This window comes from Ailuropoda melanoleuca, chromosome 16 (genome assembly GCF_002007445.2).
Source record: "Ailuropoda melanoleuca isolate Jingjing chromosome 16, ASM200744v2, whole genome shotgun sequence".
Lineage (NCBI taxonomy): Eukaryota > Metazoa > Chordata > Mammalia > Carnivora > Ursidae > Ailuropoda > Ailuropoda melanoleuca.
Genome location: NC_048233.1, coordinates 12,084,628 through 12,104,182, shown reverse-complemented (window position 1 = coordinate 12,104,182; position 19,555 = coordinate 12,084,628). Strand labels below are relative to the sequence as shown.

Here is a 19,555-nt window from a genome sequence, read left to right as displayed (position 1 = left end):
AAGGGGGACACAGATGATTTTACAATGAGGGCAAAAACAGAAGAGGACAGAAGAAAGAGAGTTAACATACAAATTACTTAGTGAGGTAACCAATCCATGTCTAGAGGAAGAAAGATTAACTGGTCCCAGTTGTTTGTTGGTGTCTCCTTCTTTTTGCTTTTGGTTTGAAAAGCTTCTTAAAATACAGAGGAATCTGTATTTGTTTCTTTTTTGTTGTTCAACAAATAGTCTCAAACATTATGTCAGAACCTGGGCCAGACATCAGGATCCAGAAGTAAGCACGAAACTTGTGTGCCAGTTGGGGAGACAGCCTGTTTAAAAAATAAGAAGAAAGTGGGGCGCCTGGGTGGCTCAGTCGTTAAGCGTCTGCCTTCGGCTCAGGGCGTGATCCCAGAGTCCTAGGATCGAGCCCTGCATCGGGCTCCTCTGCTGGGAGCAGGCTTCTTCCTCTCCCACTCCCCCTGCTTTTTCCCTCTCTCTGTCAAATAAATAAATAAAATCTTAAAAAAAAAATAAGAAGAAAGAGGGACGCCTGGGTGACTCAGTCAGCTAAGTGTCCGACTCTTGATTTCGCCTGAGGTCATGATCTCAATGTCCTAGGATGGAGCCCCACGTCAGGCTCCTTGTTCAGTGGGGAGTCTATTAAAGACTCTCCCTCTCCCTCTGCCCCTCCCCTTTGCTCACTCACATGCGCTCGCGCATTCTATCTCTCTCAAATAAATAAATCTTTAAAAAATAGGAAGAAAGGAAGAAAGAAAGAAGAAAGAAAGAAAGAAGGAGAAAGAAAGAAAGAAAGAAAGAAAGAAAGAAAGAAAGAAAGAAAGAAAAAGAAATCCTCAGTCAATTGGGACAGTAGACACAGAAAAGCAACCACAAGTGAGAAGAATGGTACTAAGGAGAAAAGCAAGGGGATGGCATAAACTTTATCTGTGAATCACGGATGTTTTCTCTGTGGAAGTGCCTTTTAAGCTGAGACCTGGAATTGACTAGCTGTGTGGGAATAGAGAATGGCTTAAAGACAGAATCTCCTAGGTTAGGCCCTGCAGTGGAAACAATCAAATGAAGCTTACAGTGATTATAAGATGATAATTTAGGATGGACCTGGCAGTGTAGATAGGGACCTGATTATCTAGGACCCTATAGGCCATGTAAAGGATCTGAGGATTTGAGACTTTATTCCAAGGGCAACAGGAAGCCTTTGAAGAGATTTGGGCAGAGATATATTTGAAAAGATCACTCAGTAGGCTGCAGTGGAGAACAGACTGGGTTGGGGGGAGGGGTGAAGGAATATCAGTTACCAGGTGTTTGAGCCAAAGATGATAGTATTTTGGACCAGAGAGGGGCCGTAGGGGTGGAGAGAAATGGACAAAATCAAAGGGTGTGGAGAGGCTAGATAAATCCTCATGAATGATTTAATGCGGAAGACAAAGGCCAGGGATGGGTTGATGATTCCCAGTGTCTGGCTTGAACAAGAAGAAACGAACTGGAAACTTTACATAGCTAAGAGGCTCTGGAAGACAGACAAATATGTGGGCAGATAAAGGGAGTGAGGTCATGTTCAGAAGAGAATGGTTATTGTAGGAACTGAGCCTTGAACCCAAGCAGTCTGGCTCCAGAGCTCCTACTCTTACCACCACGCTGTATTATGTATGTGTTATCCCCAGAACGGCTAAGGGAGACAGAAATATAAGTAATATGCCCTTAAAATTTTTAAATTGTTTTGTCTCCTGGGTAGTCTACATACCCCAAGGGCATCTCTTCTGTGGATAATTAGTTTTAAATCTCCCAATAAGCATTAAAACATTGGCGTCTGGGTATCTCTTTCACACCAGCTTCCCCCTCCATCCTCCCTGTCCCACCTCTTCCTTTCCTCCAGGCTCCACATCAGCAAGTCCTACAGACTCCGTGCCAAAATGGACCGTGAGTTCCCCTGTTTCTCCCTTCCCATCGCTACCACCATAGTCCACAGGGACTTTCTCGTTGTGTGATTTCCCACCCGACGATATGCACTACAAGGGCAGCGCCCACACCGTGCTCTGCCCTGCTACAGCACCCAGTGCCAAGCAGAGAACAAGCATTCAGCAAATAGTTGCCCAATGAATAAATGAGACTGGTTTGTAGATTAGTCTCCTATGAGTGAGCTTAGCATGAATAAATCCCCAAAGCCTCCTTATTTACTAATTATATGGATCACGGGAGTTTCTGAATCCAATTTAATAAGACTGCAGGCAGCCGCTCCCATGAGGAGCACCCTCCCCAACCCCCCCCCCCCAAGCAGTGGCTGGGAGCAGCCAGCTCAGTGCGGCAGGAAAGCCAGCTGCTCTGCCAGCCCTGCCGTTTGGCCCCTTGAACATTAGCCAGAACCCCTCGGTCTGGTCTGCTACTAGCCTCGGGTCTTTCTGATAAGAGATTCCTATGTTTGCGATCTGAAAAAATCTGGTGTCTCAGACTGAGAATAACAGTGCAGAGGACAATATTCTAAGATGTAAATAAAATGTATAAAGAATGGAATTAACCCGAAGTCAACAACAAGCAGGAAATTCAAACGTTATGTTAGAATCCTTACGGAGAGAATCACAAAGGCTGAAGTTTCAAGGTCAGTTCATTCACACCATGGGGTGGGTGATAAAGGAAAGGGAGCTATGTCTCATTTCCTGGTTTCTTGGTTGTTTCCTATGCTTTTTATATGTGTTTTATTTTTAATGCATGTACAATTTTACAATTTTTTTTAAGTAGGCTCCACACCTAATGGGGGGCTTGAACTCACGTCCCTGAGCTCAAGAGTCGCATGCCCTATTAACTGAGCCAGCCAGGCGCCCCTGCATACACAATTTTAAAAAATTGCTAGAAATGGATGTGTTTTTGTAACTCATTGGCAATCCAGGTACCCTTGCCACAGTGAAATAATAACACAAAACAGCTTCCAGCTGCACTTTCAAATAGAAGCAAGTGAATTTAAGTAAAATGAGTTTGGTGTCTAAATGTTTGAGATAAACATAAAATAAAACATCAGCTGCTATCCTGGACATTTCTCATCCTCAGCGATAGTCCAGCATCTTTTCAACAGCTGTCCAATGACTCGCAAAGTTCCCCCGGTACAACTCCTTCTCCTTAAGTAAAAACCGGAACCTTACTTGCCCACCCTCCCTTCCATCTAGGGCACGAGTCTCTACCGAACAGAGACACCTGTGCCAGGGCTTAGTTCAGAACAGAGCGATGCAAGGAAGTAGATCCTGGCATTGGCCGAGGTGCCCAGCTACGGGGCAGCAGTGGCAAAGGTTCTGGTGGCCAGATGCTGTGTTGGACGTGTAGATGCCATCTGAGGTGTCCTAGCTTAGTGACAGAACCAGTGGAGTTTCTGCTCCAGTGGTGATGTCACGGGGTTTGGGTATTGTTCCCAGCTGCATTACCCGAAGCCTTACTTGCAACTTCTTGGAGATTCTGGGAGCTTCCTGATATGCTCTCATAAAGTTCTTTTCTGCTAAATTAGCTGGCAGAGCTTCTGTTGTTTGCATCGAGGAACTGTAAGTAGCAGAGCTGCTAAGGAGAAGAGCCCCGTAGACATAATTAAAGCACCCTCGTCAGCGGCCCCTCTGGAAGTGGCGCTGCTCACAGCCTGATGAGCCCAGCACACTTCCTGTGTCTGCCCCCTGTCTGTCCCCCTGTCCTAAACATCCTCTCAGCCATCCAGTGCCCCCTCTCCCATTGTCATTCTCACCCAGTGACCCTGCTTCCTATTTCAGGGGAAAATGAAGAGAACTTCCACAAGTTCCCACGCCAAACTTAACACTTGCCTGCCCCGCCCTCCCTCTTGTTCGAGGATGTGCTCTCAGTGTCCCTGCGAGTGAAGGGCAACCCCCAATCTCTACTTTCTCAAGAACACTCCTCTAAAGCCTCCATCTTCTCTCCCTCACCATCACCTTTTCCCTTCTCTCCTGGATCATTCCCGCAGCACTATGATTTCTCTTCATCTTACAGAATATTTCTCATGACCCCATATCCCCTTCCAGCTAGTGCCCACTTCTCTGTTCCCCTTGACAGCAAAACCCTTCAAGAGAGTTGTCTATACATGCTGTCTCTAATCCTGCCTCTTAAACCCGCTTCAGTAAGGCCTTTGGCCCCATTGTTTCCAGATATTTCTCTTGTCAAGGTCATGCGTGACCTCCATGCTGCAAACACAACGGCCAATTCTCATTCTTCATTTTACTTGATTCTCCCACAGCCTTTGGCTTCCTCCTTGAGAAATCTTGTTCGTTGGCTTCCAAGACACTGCAGATGCCTGGTTTCTCTCCTGCCCTGCTGGCTGCTCCTTCTGTCTTCCTAGTTAACTCCTCCTTATCCCCACCCACGTCTCGCCCTAAATTTGGCAGATGCAGGGCTGAGTCCTTGGAGCTATTCCCTGCATTGTCTATGTCTGCTCACTCCCGAAGTGTCATACCCAGTCTCACAGCCCAAATACCACCCATTTGCTAAGAATCCTCACATTCATAACTCTTCTCTAACTCTTCCTCAAGCTCCAGACTCATTTATTCAACCATCCACTCGTCTTTCCTCTTGAATGTCTCCGGTGTGTCAAACTTAATGTCTCTAAAATGGACCGCTCCTGATTCCACTCCTCCCCAGCTCATGCCACTCACAGCTGTCCTCAGCTGAGGAAATGGCAACGTCATCCATCTCGACCACTCAGTCCAAAAGTCCTCTCTTTCTCCCACCTCCCCCAGCCAACCCGTCAGCAAATCCTGTCGGTCTACCTTCATAATATATCTGGAGTGTCACTACTTTTCTCTCCTGCCAGCTACCAACATCTCTCCCCTGCAATATTGCAGTTGCCTCCTAATTGATCTTCTTGCCTCTGTTCTCACCCCTCCACAAGGAATTCTCCATGTAGCAGCAAAGGGATCCTTTTAGAACATAGGTCTGATCAGATCAGACTTATGATCAGACTCTGCTCGAAACCTCCCAATGACTTCCCATCTCAGAGTAAAAGGCAAAATCCTCACAACAGTCCAGAAAGTCCTACTCACATGGGCCGCACTGCCACCTGAACTCATGTTCCACACCGCTCCCCTCACGTGCCCCCTGCAGCCATGCTGAGCTTCCCCCCTCCCAAAATCACATCTGGCATGCTTCTCCCTCAGAGGCTTTGTCCTTCCTGGTCCCTTAGCCTGGCGTGCTCTTTCCTTGGGTGCCCACATGGCTCTCTCCCACACACCAGCTTCAGGGCCTTTACTCAAATGTCACCTTGTCATTGAGACCTCGCAGCCGCTCCCCCCAGCACTTTCTCCCCTGGCCCTGCTTTGTTTTTCTCTCTGGCACTTATCACCATAAGCGGAATTATGGTCCCCACCGATGTGCCCATTCCTGATCTCCAGAACCTGTGAACACATCCTGTTACTTGGCAAAGGGGAATCAAGTTGCAGATGGAATTATGGTTGCTAATCAGCTGACCTTAAAACAGGGAGATGATGTTGGATTGTCCAGGTGGGCCCAACGTAATCACAAGCGTTCAGGAAAGTGGAAGAAAAGGAGGAAGAGGAGGCCAGAATGATGCAACGGGAGAAGAACTCAACCCATCATTGCAGACTTTGAAGAAGGAGGAAGAGGGTCACAGCTTACGAGCACAGCAGCCTCTAGAAGACAGAAAAGGCAGGAACACAATTCTCCCTTTGAGATCATAGCCCCACCAGCTACTTTATTTTAGCCCAGTATGGCCCGAGTCAGACTTCCGACTATAAGAAAATAAATGTGTGTTGTTTTAAGCCACTACGTTTGCAATAATTTGTCACAACAGCAATCGTAAACACATACACACTATCTCACAAACAAGATGTTTACTTCTTCACCTAAGTCTGCATTCCCTATCCTCCCGAGACCACACATTCCATGACAGTAGAGATATTCGGCGATTTCATTCACTACTCTGTGCTCCCTGCCTAGAAGAATACCTAGAAAATAGTGGGCACCCCATAAATACTTGGTTGATTGAATGAATATCTACATGTCTGTAGGTGTGTGATGCGTTTGGGAGGGAACGAGGAAGAAGAAAGACAAAGCAGCGGTTGTCACATGGAAAGTTTAGATGCTTCCATGTAAAAGAAATCGTAAACTAAACTGAGCTTCTGGAAGGTGATTGTTACCCTGGGCCCAGATTGGTCATCCCTGGCAAGAAAAGGAGAAGCCCAACATCTTTCCATGGATAAGGCAGGAGTGTGGGGACAAGGTCCAACTTGACTATGGTCCACAAAGGAAAACTCTCTCTTGTTAGCTCCCGCACACCAAAGGAAATGGTGTGTTCCCATCCTGTCCTGGGAGGGAAATGGAGATCGCCAGCTACATGAGAAACTTTACAGAGTGGGGCATGCAAGAGAGGTGGAAAATGATACCCCAGACCATTCCAAGGTCTTCCTCTCTTTAGAAAACACCCCGTATAAAGGAGGCCACTCCGGGGAGGAAAGCTTTCAGAGATCAGGAAGTTGACTGTCAGCATCACAGATCTCTGACTCGGTGCTGACCTAGGGCTGGGTTTGGCTGTTTGATGCCAGCCCCACACTTTCAAGAGCCCGTGGAGGCGAGGCATCAGGCACAACACAGAACTGCCTTTCCTCTCTGCCCCTGCTTCTCATCACTAAGGGTCTCGCAAACATTTGCTCTGGTGACGCACGGTGGTCCGATTCTTCTCCCCAGCTCGTTCAAAACCACCAGGCCTGACGGACAAAGAAAATGTGGTATAGATACACAATAGGATACTATTCAGCCATAAAAGAAGAGAGAAATCTGGCAATTTGTGACAACGTGGGTGGATCTTGAGGGCATGATGCTAAGTGGAATAAGTCAAACAGAGAAACACAAACACTGTGTGATCTTGCTTCTAGGTGAAATCTCAAAAAAGCCCCAAACTCATAGAAAAAAAGATCAGATTTGTGACCACCGGAGGCAGGGTAGGAGAAAGGAGATTGGATTAAAGTAATCAAAAGATATGAACTTCCGGTTATACGATAAATAAGTAGCAGGGATGTAATGGACAACATGACGGCTAGAGCTAACACTGCTGCAGAGTGTATTAGAGAGTTGCTAAGAGAGTAGATCCTGAAAGTTCTCAGCACAAGGAAAAAATCTTTTCTCTCTCTCTCTCTCTCTTTTTTTTTTTTTTTTTGGCATCTGTGTGAGATGATGGAGGGTTTTTTTTTTTTTAAGATTATATTTATTTATTTATCTGAGAGACACAGACAAACAGAGATAGTGAGAGAGAGCATGAGCAGGGAGGAGAGGGAGAAGCAGACTCCCGCCAAGCAGGGAGCCCGATGTGGGCCTGGATCCCAGGACACTGGGATCATGACCTGAGCCAAAGGCAGATGCTTAACTGACTGAGCCACCCAGGCACCCTAAGATGATGGAGGTTAACTAAACTTATTGTGGTAATAATTTTGCAATATATGCAAGTCAGGTCCCTAAACAGTGCTGTGTGTCAATGATATCTCAATGAAACTGCAAGAAAGAAAACCCCAGCAGGCCTGCAGTTTCATGGAGGATAGCCACCTGGTGATGGCCCGATCCTGCCCATTCTGGCTGCTCTCCCTCTGCTTTCCACCTGATTCCCCCTCAAAAGGCTTCCACCCACCACCACCCTTGGACCTCTTTTTCCTGACTCAGCCCTTTTTGCAAAATCCCCAAACCACATCGTTGTTTTTTCATTAAAACCGCAGAAGCAACTTCATCTTGGCCCTCTCAGCCTTACCAATCCTAACACCCTGTTAAAACATAACAAATACCACAGGAACTCAGTGCACTCCATCTGAGTTGTGTACTCAAATTCAGAGCCGAGTTTTAGGTTAAGGTTCCATTCCATTAGCCAGGAATATGAGGAAATCTCTAATTCATGGAAAGGAACTGGAGGGTCAAAGGATTGGAGGGTAGCTGGAAATTGAGCAGAAAGAACCTGAAACCAGGAGAGCCAGATGGAAGATGGTTGCAGGTGTTAGGGAGAAAAGCCTCGATGGGTGGTGGTAGCAGTGGAAGAATCAAAAGGGAGGGGAGAGGCATCGAATGGAAAGGCAATACCTTGGCACAGGCTTATCGGAGAGATAAGGAAAGGGGAAGATTTGGAAATGACAGTGAGATTTCAAGGTGGGCACCAAGGATTCCAATGCTATCTTTGATAGGAACAGGAGAGCTGTGAAATTGCACGGGTTCGCCAAGGAGAAGGAGGGTATGTTTGGCTTTAGGTGTGCCGGGAAGCCATGCCAGTGTATCCCTGAGCATAAAGAACAGTTGTTCATTTGTTCGTTCACGCAACAAATGCTTATGGAGCCTGTCCTGTGGTGGGAGCTGGAAAGACACTGTGGGGAGGCTTAATACCATCTGAGATATTGTTTCTGTCCATAAGAGACTCGGGGTACATTCAAATCTCTCTAATAAAAGGCATCATGTGATAAGTCTGTGTAAGAGACAGAGTGCTCTTAGACATTCGATTAAGAGCGAGACCATGTCCAGCTGCAATCAAAGTGTAGCACCCCAGCGAGGAGGAAAGAGCTAGGGTTTCTATTCTGTACGTGTTCCTGAAATCCGCTTTATTCAGCCAACAACCTCGACTTTTGTTTGCATCTCATCTAATACCCACCAATTTCAGTTGACCTAAGAGAATTCTTTGCCCCTGGTTTCACCCATAGCAACGTCTGCTCCAGGACTGTGAGACACTAGGAATGGACTCGAAGGACTCTGTGAAGCCTGTGTGACCAAGGCAGGTCTCAGGGAACCCTCCAATCTTAGGAGTGAAGGAGAGAGAAAGCTGTCAAGAAGCTAAATGGAAAGACAAATAAACAATGCCAGTGTCACAGAATTCAAGAGAGAAGCGTGTTTTAAGACTAATCAACAATGTCAAATGCTGCAGAGAAGTTAGAAAGAATGAAAGTCCAACAAGTAATAGTGATTACTATGCAAAAGCTCAGAGAACAATGTTAAAAAAAAAAAAACCAGTTCATCCCGGGGTGCCTGGCTGGCCCAGTCAGTAGAACACATGACTCTTGGTCTTGGGGTTGTGAGTTTGAGCCCCACATTGGGTGTGGAGATACTTAAAGTCTTAAAAACAATAATAAGGGGGCACCTGGGTGGCTCAGTTGGTTCCAGACCTGTGTTCAGCTCAGGTCATGCTCTCTGGGTCCTAGAATCGAGCCCTGTATTGGGCTCCCCACTGAGTGGGGAGTCTGCTTGTCCTTCTCCCTCTGCCCCTCCTCCCGCTCATGCTCACTTTCTCTCTCAAATACATAAATAAAATTTTTAAAAAATTTTTTTATCTTTATTTTTAATTCCTCCCCACCCCCTCCCTCCTTTCCCCTCTCCAGCTCGCTCTCACGCCTTCCCCCTCCCACTTCAAAATCTTTTTTAAAAAAATGACAACAAATCATCCACGCAGTGTTATTATTTTGAATAGTTTCATGATACCTAAGGTCTTACTTGTGCTCACACCTGTCAGCTATCCCACCAGCCTTCAGCAGTACGAGGCCATACCACCACAGTGCAATTGAGTACACACCCCTAATGGGAAGAAAAACCACAAGCAGGGTCAGTGGTGGTTTCGATGGAATGACCCAGAAGTTTCATTTTTTCAGAGGTTTTTATACAAGATCTGGAAAGGCCTGTTGAACCAGTCGTTTCTTAACGCATGTCTGCGTGATCTCTGACGACGCCTTCCCAGGACATCAGCAGTTAGCGAAAAGTTCTCATTAAGCATGTCCTTCCATTCTAGACATTTTGTTCATAAGAATCTTCCCGTGATTGAGACATCTGGGGCAGCATTACAAAATATCTGTGCACAAGTTTTTATGATCTAAGCTGAAGTTTGATTATTTTCAAATCACACCCACATTGGTTTTTTGCAAATACTACTCATTTGCAAAGCTGGATTTTCATTTCTTATTGATTAACCTACTGGCATAAGATTACCCTGTCTGCTTTAAAAGGGGGAGGGGGCGCCTGGGTGGCTCAGTCATTAAGCTTCTGCCTTCAGCTCAGGGTGTGATCCCAGAGTCCCGGGTTCAAGCCCCACATCAGGCCCCTCCGCTGGGAGCCTGCTTCCTCCTCTCCCACTCCCCCTGCTTATGTTCCCTCTCTCGCTGGCTGTGTCTCTCTCTGTCAAATAAATAAATAAAATCTTTAAAAAAAATGATTACCCTGTCTGGTTTACTGGATTGTTAGCACTGTAAGATCTAGAACACTGTCCACATTGCTCACAAATGACAGTAGTTAGTACGAGGTTAGTACTCGGTAAGTACTTTCTGGATAAGTGAATGAATGAATCTGTCAGCTTCTTGTTCACAATGTTGTCAATATTGTGAACTATTATTTTATATTATGAATGTATGCACTCTCAGAAGAGCTAAGGAGCATAATTCTGGAGTCAGGCTGCCAGGACTCAAATCCTGGGACACCTCTTGCTAGCTGTACGACCTCTCACTTCCTTACTTTCTTTATCTAATAATATGGGGTAATCTCACTGTCCACCCCGTAAGATTTTTGTAAGGCAAATATGAAAATACATGTCAAATTGCACTTAGAACGAGTAAGTTCTCAATCAATGTTAGCTATTACTCTTATCATTAAATATCCACATCTTTTATATTTATTATCCACATGTCATTTTATGTAAGCACGAGAAAAGTATTGCTCTTCAACATTTCACGCGGACACTGCTCAGAACAAGGGGAAGGCAGACTAAATGTCTGCATGCCAATCAGGGAGCCTGGAAAAAGACATTTTAACCTAAAAGAAAGATGTGAGACATCATCGCCCCTCCCCGACTCCATCTACAAAAATTTTGGTAAATTTGGCAACTGTATCCACAAACGCTGGAACAAACCATAGCGTGACTAACCCTGTGTATTTGGTTGCAGAGGACCCGGCTGTGACTCATTGCTAAAGTTCTGGGGCAAATCAGGTCACCCGCCTGCCGGCACTGCCAGCCCTGGGGTTATAAAACGGGATTAAATTTGGAAATACAAAATGGGATTAAACATCATTCTTTGCAGATGTAGCTCGGCACAGCCAAGCTTTACCTGTGCAGTCAAGAGCACAGTGGAGGACCTTCTCTCCACAACCTAAGGCTACTGCCGGTCAGGACTGTGGGTGCGGAGGGGCCCTAAATTCCTTCTTAGCCCCTGCAGCGGTCTTGCTTCATCGGCATGATTTCCCCTGTCCAAACAACTCTCTGGTTGCTAAGGAATTATTTCCAGATCTTGGGGCTCACTCTTTGTCCTCTTCCAGACCTCAGCAGGGTTTACCTTCTCTCATAGGAGTTTGCCAGGAACAAAAAGCACCATCCCAACGTCCTGTCAACTCAACAAGGAGAGATTTATTGCAATTAACTAAAAGGACACTTGTCATGACAGGAATACCTTATGCTTCGGCAAAGACAGGATCCCAGCTTGTGGCTGGCCTTTGCAAACAGTCCTACCAACACAGCACTTTTTTTTTTTTGCTGCATAGTCATTAACAGTGCAACAGTCAGAGGACCCAGGGGAGTTTCCAAGGTGGAGACTCAGAGGCTGGCACTCAGCAAGATCACCTCCAGGGCAGAAGTTCTCAAAAGACTGCGGCAACCACTACAGACTTAGTTTGGGTTGCTGGACCTCCCACTCAATGTCCACCCTCTTTTTCTTCCTTACAAACAGAATCCTAGGTATATTGGAAGCAGCAAATTTGTAGCTAAAAATGCTGCATTTCCCAAGAGGCCTTGCATGGCCAAGATCAGTTACTTGCAAGGTGAAGTCTGGAAATTTCTGGGAGAGTTTTGCCTTCACCCTTCCTTTCTGCCTCTCTCTAGTGCTTAGGTTTTGTGAAGGCTGATTTGGCTGATTCTAGGTTTCCTTTCAATTACTTTCTAGGTTGTGGTTATGTCCAAAGGTTTTGAAACTGCTGAGACTTCCAGATAATAAGAGAATTCCTGTAATAGGAGTAGATTACTTTTTTAAAATTTGATTTATAGAGCTCAACACTGAATATTCTAAGTGAACATAATTACACATCTGCCCCTTTTCCAAGTTATTAATTCATACACAGGCAGAAGTGAGATTAGGTAATTAATTACAGAAAGGTCAAAAAGTTTGAGGAATGGGCACTTTTTTTTTTTCAATGAAAGGAAAGGATTTATTTTGCTACAGTGGGAAAAAATGTGGAGTTCAGAAATTGCTGCATTTAACTGTATCCCCATTTATCTCTGCACAGTGTTTTATGGCGATGTCTCACTTCCCTCCACTTCCTTTTCACACTAAGGTTTTGAATGAGAAATACATCAAGTTGACTGATTGTTTGCCTTATCTGATCTAGGGTGGTTTCTACACCACTCTTCTCTTTTTTTCTCCCAGTAACTACTTTCCACTTTGACATTTGCCATCTTGGAAATGACAGGTGCCTGAGGGTAAATACGTCAAAACGATGAAGATCAGAATGTTTGCTAAGGATCATTTTTTTCATAGAGCAGAATGTAGCTTTACTGAATCCTTGAAGTGCAGAACCAAATAAACCTTTTCTGTGGGGAAAAAAAGCCATCCAAACAATTATAAGCCCAAGAAGCTAACAGAAGCACTTAAATCTTAGTACAAAATTTTTATTTTTCAAACTTGCACATTTTTCTGAAGTACATTTATAATCTAAACACCCCCTCCCTTCTTCCTTTCGCAACATACCATTTCAATCTGTTTATAGAATGAAAGCCTTCAGGAAAAGCCTTATTTGCATTCCCCCCAAAGAAATAAATAAACATTTGTCTCTAGGATCCATTTAACTGAACTTGACTAAATCCTGGTAGAGGCTCCACTTTTTATATCAGACACAGGAAAGGATGGATAACATTTCATTACCAACAAATTCCTAGTAAAAGAGCTAAGCAGTTCATTAAATTATTCAAATGCGTGTATTGAGCTCCTATAATGTGCAAAGTATTGTTCCAAAGTAGACACTCTTCCTTAGATGTAAAGGGGGCCACCGAAATGATAACTTTGGGAGTTTATGACTTTGATATCCCCAAAATACCCTAAGGATAGGAAAAGTTTGCTGCTGCTGCTCCTGCTGCTTCCTGAAATGTCCAGTTTATTTCTAGGGAACAACCCACCCATTGGAAGACTGTAACTCAAATTTAAGCATTAATAAAAGATGGAGTCAGGGAGCAGTTGTACCTCTGAGACATAACCCGGACGACAACGTGAAGTACATTCTGGTGATCTAAAATGCTAGCATTCGTGCGACATGGTCTAAGAAATGACACCAGTTTAAAAAGACACTAGTACCAACTTCAAAAGAAACCAGGATACAGATCAGTTGCAATTTATAGGAAAAATAAAAACATAGAACGACTAACCACCCCTGCCCCAGTGCTGAGATTATAATTTCTCAGATACTCTGCCATCATTGGGAAACACGGGGGTACACTGGGTAAATTTAAAGCATGTTCAACAACTAAATAACACAGCCAAGTTTTGCCTGTATGTGGTCCCAAAGACTTTTCAACATAGTTTTCAACATTACGGTTGTAGGAATGGAAATTGAAGAAATGTTAAGTATTTTCTTAGAGACAGCTCACAGATTGCTTACAGCTCCCAGAGTGAAAATACAACACATCACCACTGTGACACAGCTTTTTGTCTATCACCCACAAGACACCATTTCACAAGACATCAGGCTGCCATGGTCTGAGTGCCTCCTTCACATGCCTCTAATTGGGTTTTTTTTCCCCTGAACAAAATAGGTTCACTTTGCAGGTCAAGTGTTATTTGCTGGCAAAGTACCTTCAGGATAAATAATGTTTGCATCCTTTCTATAGCCTGCAAGTCAAACCTCCATTGATAAGCTTAAGTCCCGGTGGTCCTCTATTCAGAACTTCCCACATTTACCTAAAAGGATCACTTAAATCACTAGGGAATAAAATTCCCCTTGCCTGGAGCAAGACTGACTCAAGGAGAGCGATGCTATTTCCAGCTCAAGCCCCACCTTAGGAAGGCAAAAAGTCAACCTCATCTCCTGAAAAGAGCCTCCCCAGTCTCCCATTCAGAAACTTGCTATTCCTATTATTTTCTAAATGTAGTGTGGTGATTAAATACAATTAAATGCACATAGTAAACAGCAATTAAATAACAAACTTAAAATAAATTAAAAAAATACATGGTCTGGCAGTTTTCAGAGAAGGTAACAAAGGTCAATTTGCGTTAAGTTCACGTTCCTTTGTGTACCAGTTCCTACAATGAGTGGGCAACACTGCCCTCTAGAGGGGTTATTGTGTTATATCCTTTACTTCACATGGTGGGAAATTGCCCCAGGTCGCGGTGACATATCCCACGCACATTCTTTCTTTTACTTTTGGGGCCCTGTCCATCCTTGACCTTCTGTGAATGACTCTGAAGACCGTAGAGCCCCTGGAGAGGCCATGAGACTTCATGAAGCCTCAGAAGGGGATCAGAAATGAACATCTGTTGCAGTGCTCTTCAAAACCTAAGTTTTTAGTAGATACCAGAATCACCCTGTGGACTTGTTTAAACACAGGATCCCGGCCACCCCCCTCCAGAGTTTCTGATTCCTTAAGTCGACAGTTCGGTCCAAGAATTTGCCTTTCTAAAAAGTTCCCAGGTGATGCTAATGTTGCCAGTCTGGGGGCCACACTTGGTGAGCCAGACACTATCCCTGGCACTTTATCTCAATACCTTACAACAGGGTGACGTTTTAGCCTCTGTTTCAAAGAGCATGAAGCCAAGTCTCAGAGACATTAAGTGGCCAAGGTCCCACAGCAGTGGCAGAGCCTATATAATAAACGCAGGACTGTCTAACTCAAAGTCACCGCTCTGCTCCGTACACTAGGGTGTCGGTAAGCTAAGTTGTGAGTCACTTCAGCTTCTTGCTGTGAGGGGGTGGGAATCCGACGACCATTTACTTGGTTTCCCTCCCAGAATATCTGGAGGTCTGGACAGGAAACCCCTCAGAAAGATCCATTCTGCCCCAGGCTGGATTCGAGAGTGGGCACGCTGAGGGTGGTGGGAAGGGCTTGTCAATGGGAGAGGCCCCTCTAGGGTCCTGAACCCTGCTACATAGTTCAGAGGGGATCTGATTTGCTCTGGATTGTGGAGTTTTCTATACTCAGAAACTCTGGAAGAGAGGTTTTAAAGCTAGTGGCTCCTCTCACAGGCATTCTGAGGACCCCAAAGCCTACTGGGGTTTGAAGAGGCCCCAGAGGGTGGCCCCACCCACAGCCTCCCCAGCCTCTGCTCAAACCACCGGGGCTGGGGCAAGGACCTTGAAACAACTTTAATACCGTGGTGCCCACCGGTGCGGACACTGAACGGTTTTGATAAAGGAAAAATGGCTTTCAGTTCACATAGCCCATAAGATTAGGCAAGTAAAAAGTCCCTAGCATGCAACCCCAGGCAGGATGTGACAGTGATGGGAAAAGAAGGGCTCTGAGGACTCCCTCCTTCCCCCAGTTTCAAGAACAGTTTTTCTCATCCTTTGCGTTCCACTCCTAATCCAACTTGGTGTGGTTTTCCTGAGGGAGCTACAAATCTGGAGCATCCCATGGGGATGGTTTCTGGCCTCGGTCATAAGGAGAAAGGATGTTCTCAGAAAAACAGCGCTGCGGCCTGGTCAGCGGAGATCTTGAGGTCGTGGCCACGGCCGCCCTTCGTGCAGAGCTGGACTCTGGACTCCAGCTGCTCACTGAGTTCGTCCAGGGCCCCGGTGCAGGACTCCAGGCTCTCCGCCAGTTTCTGAACCTTGGCCTTCAGCACGGCCTGGCTCACCCTGGTGGCCCCTTCCGCCCGCCTGGGGATGAGGAAGCCGCGTGAGCCGAAGAAGACGACGCAGTAGACGGAGTTGTACAGGGCGATGGAGGCGTTCCGCCCGCACTGCAGCAGCTGGCGGTCCCCGCGGCCCTGGCAGCGGCAGAAGAACTCCAGGCAGCTCAGGATCTCGCGCATCTGGTCCTGGCAGGCGGCGGCGATCTCCTGCACCCTGCGCAGCTCCCGGGAATTGCAGAAGATCAGGGAGAGGTCGGACGTGATGGTGACGGCCCCTCCGGCGGTGGCCACCCCCAGCCCCACGGCCGACGCCACCAGCGAGACCCCCAGGGTGACGGGGCTGAGCGAGAGCCCCACGATGGCGGCCACGGCGCCCGCGGCGCTCAGCGAGCTGCCCGCCAAGTTAGCCGCCAGGGAGCGCCGGCGGAGGCGCTCGAGGCGCCGGGCCACCTCGCGCAGGCGCAGCACCTGGCCGTGCAGCCGGCCGCGGCGGTCCAGCAGCAGCCCCTGGAAGCGGCGCAGCGCGTCGGCGCCCTGCAGCTCTCGGGCCGCCGGCCTCTCCATGCCCTGCGGGGACACAGACACGCGGTTAGCGCCGAGCCTCGGTGCCCCCCCGCGCCCGGCTCGCGGCTCCCGCACGCCCGAGTTAGACACGACGGCCACGGCCACGCCGGGGGACGGGGTAGGGGGGAGACAAACAGGTCATTTTCCAGCGAGGCCTGTGTGTCAAGTTCGCAAAGACCGGTTCTGGAGTCTGGAAGGAGCCACACAAGTTCCTGGGGATCTTAAAACGCATATGCAGGCGGGAGTGAGGCTCTCGTCCGCTTCTCTCCCGGGAACGCTAAGGGTGCATTTTATGAACTGTTCCGTAAGACGGAACTTAGCGAGGAGGGAGTGGTGGCATTAGAAGTCTAGCGCAATACTGAGACCTCTGCTCTGCTTGAAAGGTCGCGCTTTGCAGGTGCTAGGTTGTACCAGTGCGCAAAGCCCTTTACTCACGTGAAGACTTGGATCCTAAGAGTTTTGCAATACATTTTTTTCCCTCTGATGAGTGAAAAAGACAAGTCACCAAAAAACTCAAAAATCATATTGTCTGTCAAACGTAAGAAACTAATCTAAGTTAGATGATTCCCTGAAGCAACTCTTCTGCTTGTTAATTTTCCAGGCTCTTTCCTTAGAATCAAGCCTAAGATGCCCTTTGGGCTATTTTTTCTAACTCTCACTCTTTGGTTGGTGCACAATTAAAACTAAATCGCATTAAATTAATACCACTATGCTTCATGATGAAATCTTCCTTAAAAAATGATTAACGGCTGAATAAAATAGAGTGTCCAACTTTTTTGTTTAGCAATTCACTGAGGGCTACCTTGTACCAAGTTGAATTGAAGTCAGTTAAAGATGACTAAGGAAGAGAACTGTACCTCTGGGGTGAAAGAACATCCTTCCTGGCTGCCAGAGGGTCCCACCATCTCCACTGTACTAATTATTATTAGGAACTTCTTGAAAGTGGCAAATGAGCCATAGAAATAGAGCATTTCAATACTGTGAGATATCAGAGCAGAATAATTATTCTCCTCAAAAAGATGAGAAAAATCGAAATACAGACACGTTCAGATGCAGCTGATTCTTCACAGAACCATCTAGAATCTTGGTCCCCTGACTCCTCGATCTTAATTTTATTTGCATGCCCCCGTTATCCCATCCACCAGTGATAAATTTCCAGGCAAAGACACCTCTTAGCAAAATGAGGAAATGTCACACAAAATATGTAGTGGACCAAGGCTATAACCCCGGTATTACAATTCCAATGGCTGTCTTTTAGACAGAATCCCTCTCAGCTCCCCCACTTACCATTCACTTCTGGCTATCTCCAGGAAAGAAAACTCTGAGGCTGTTTCTGGATGAGCATGTTTTATAGTTCCAGAGAACCAATGACTGCCCTGGGAAAGCCTTGTCTCATTCTGAATATTTGCCATTTCCTGTCCTGGCCCCTAGCTGCCTTCAACCAGAAGGATGTGACATGGTGGAAAATGGAAAATGACCAGCCACACAGCACATCCCGTATTTAGGAAATGAACATTGTGTGTTCGCTTTCCCCCAAACGCAGGAAAAGAACCACAGGCTCTTCCCCAACTTGAAACAAGTGTTGTCATTCTCCCAGGGGGCATACCCTGCCTTTCCTCTCCTGAGAATAGCTCATGACGTTATACGGGAGGACAAAAATGTACCCCAGGTGACCAATTATAGTGTTTCTTGAGAGGACATCATTACAAACTCATTTTTTTAAAAGAAAAAGAAAGGAGGGAACCCTCTTAAGTCTGATGTAGCCACTCATAGTGCACTCCCATATTTTAAAAAGCACTGTGAAGCGGCGTGATTGAAACGCGATCTATCCAGCACAGTCTTAAGAATGTAAGGCCACACCCACAGGAAGGGCTCCGTGCAGTTTCGGGCATCTCCAGCTGTGGAGAAGATGCTGGAGGTCTCAGAAAGGGCACACTGCAGGCCAAATGCGTCAGAAAAATCAGTGGGGTCAGGCTGCACAAGGAGCTAATTATACACTTGCAACTGCAGCTGGGATTTGGCTTCCTGGGTTTTCATTTGAAGCGGCAATTGTGGCCCATACAATAGTTAAATGAACGGATTCCACTCCCAGGTTAGTGGAGCATGGGCTGAAGGACAATTATCTGGATAATTCAGGAGGGAAAAATATGTATGGCACCTGTGGATGGTTTCTGGGGCATTCAGATAGGTGGCTGGAGCTCCATCGGGAAGCCCCAAATACATCATCCTTCTCGTTCTTGCCCCTTCCAGTAAGATTCATCTAGAAAGTCTTAACAGCCATATCTTTCTGGAACACAATTCAATTCCCCACCTTTTTAAGGATACTTGGTATTTATCAACACAACACTTTTTGCTACTACTTACAACCATAGTACTTTGGAACTTGATTTTTCTGAGTTTGGTCCACGTCCAAATATTCTGATTACAGCTCCTCAGAGGATAAATATAACCTTAGTCAAGATGTCTTCGATATCTACCTGAACTTTTCAGGTAAGAAGTGGGAACATACCTTCCTCTGTGCCCGTAGGCATAATCATTCCAAACGGAATGTGACCCAGAGTGAATTGGGGCAGGGGGCAATGTGGAACTGTACCCTGTTCTTTTTTTTTTTTTTTTTTAAGATTTTATTTATTTATTTGAGAGAGAGAGAGCAAGCATGAACAGGAGGAGGGGCAGGGGGAGAAGCAGACTCCCCGCTGAGCAGGGAGCCCAAGGGGGGGCTCAATCCCAAGACCCTGAGATCATGACCTGAGCCAAAGGCAGACGCTTAACCGACTGAGCCACCCAGGTGCCCCGTACCCTGTTCTTCAGTTCCCAACTTCCCTAGATATTTTCTCGTGTGTTTGGGGTTTAGATGACCACGATTAAATTCTTCTCTCTGGGATGAGGAATCTTACTGGGGTACAGGAAGACAGTCCTCTTTGGAGTGTCAGTAATCATAGTATAGACCTATGATGAAGAACTAGAAGGTATAGGAGAATGGTCAGCATAATACTTGGAATTATTTATAAGAATGGACACTTGATGGGCACCTGGGTGGCTCAGTTGGTTAGGCATCTGCCTTCGGCTCAGGTCCTGGTCCCGGGGTCCTGGGATCAAGCCCCATGTCGGGCTCCCTGCTCAGTGGAAGTTTGTTTCTCCCTCCGCCCCTCCCCTGCTCATTCTCTCTTGCATGCGGGTGCTCTTTCTCTCGAGTAAATAAATAAAATCTTAAAAAAAAA

The 19,555-nt window shown here is 46.3% G+C and overlaps 1 protein-coding gene across 3 annotated transcripts in view; it reads right to left on the bottom strand.

Moving 5' to 3' along the window:
* Positions 1–12,582: 12,582 nt before the first annotated feature.
* The window catches only part of APOLD1 (apolipoprotein L domain containing 1), a 52,653-nt gene continuing 45,680 nt past the window's right edge, over positions 12,583–19,555 (bottom strand). For 2 of the 3 annotated variants that reach the window (XM_034644643.1, XM_034644644.1), the window contains one exon: positions 12,583–16,337. In XM_034644643.1, coding sequence (XP_034500534.1) covers positions 15,594–16,334 — 741 coding nt within the window. In that variant the 5' untranslated portion in view covers positions 16,335–16,337 and the 3' untranslated portion in view covers positions 12,583–15,593. Of the gene's footprint in view, positions 16,338–17,621; positions 18,711–19,555 lie in introns of those variants that run through there. The other variant, XM_002917978.4, reaches the window with a different exon arrangement.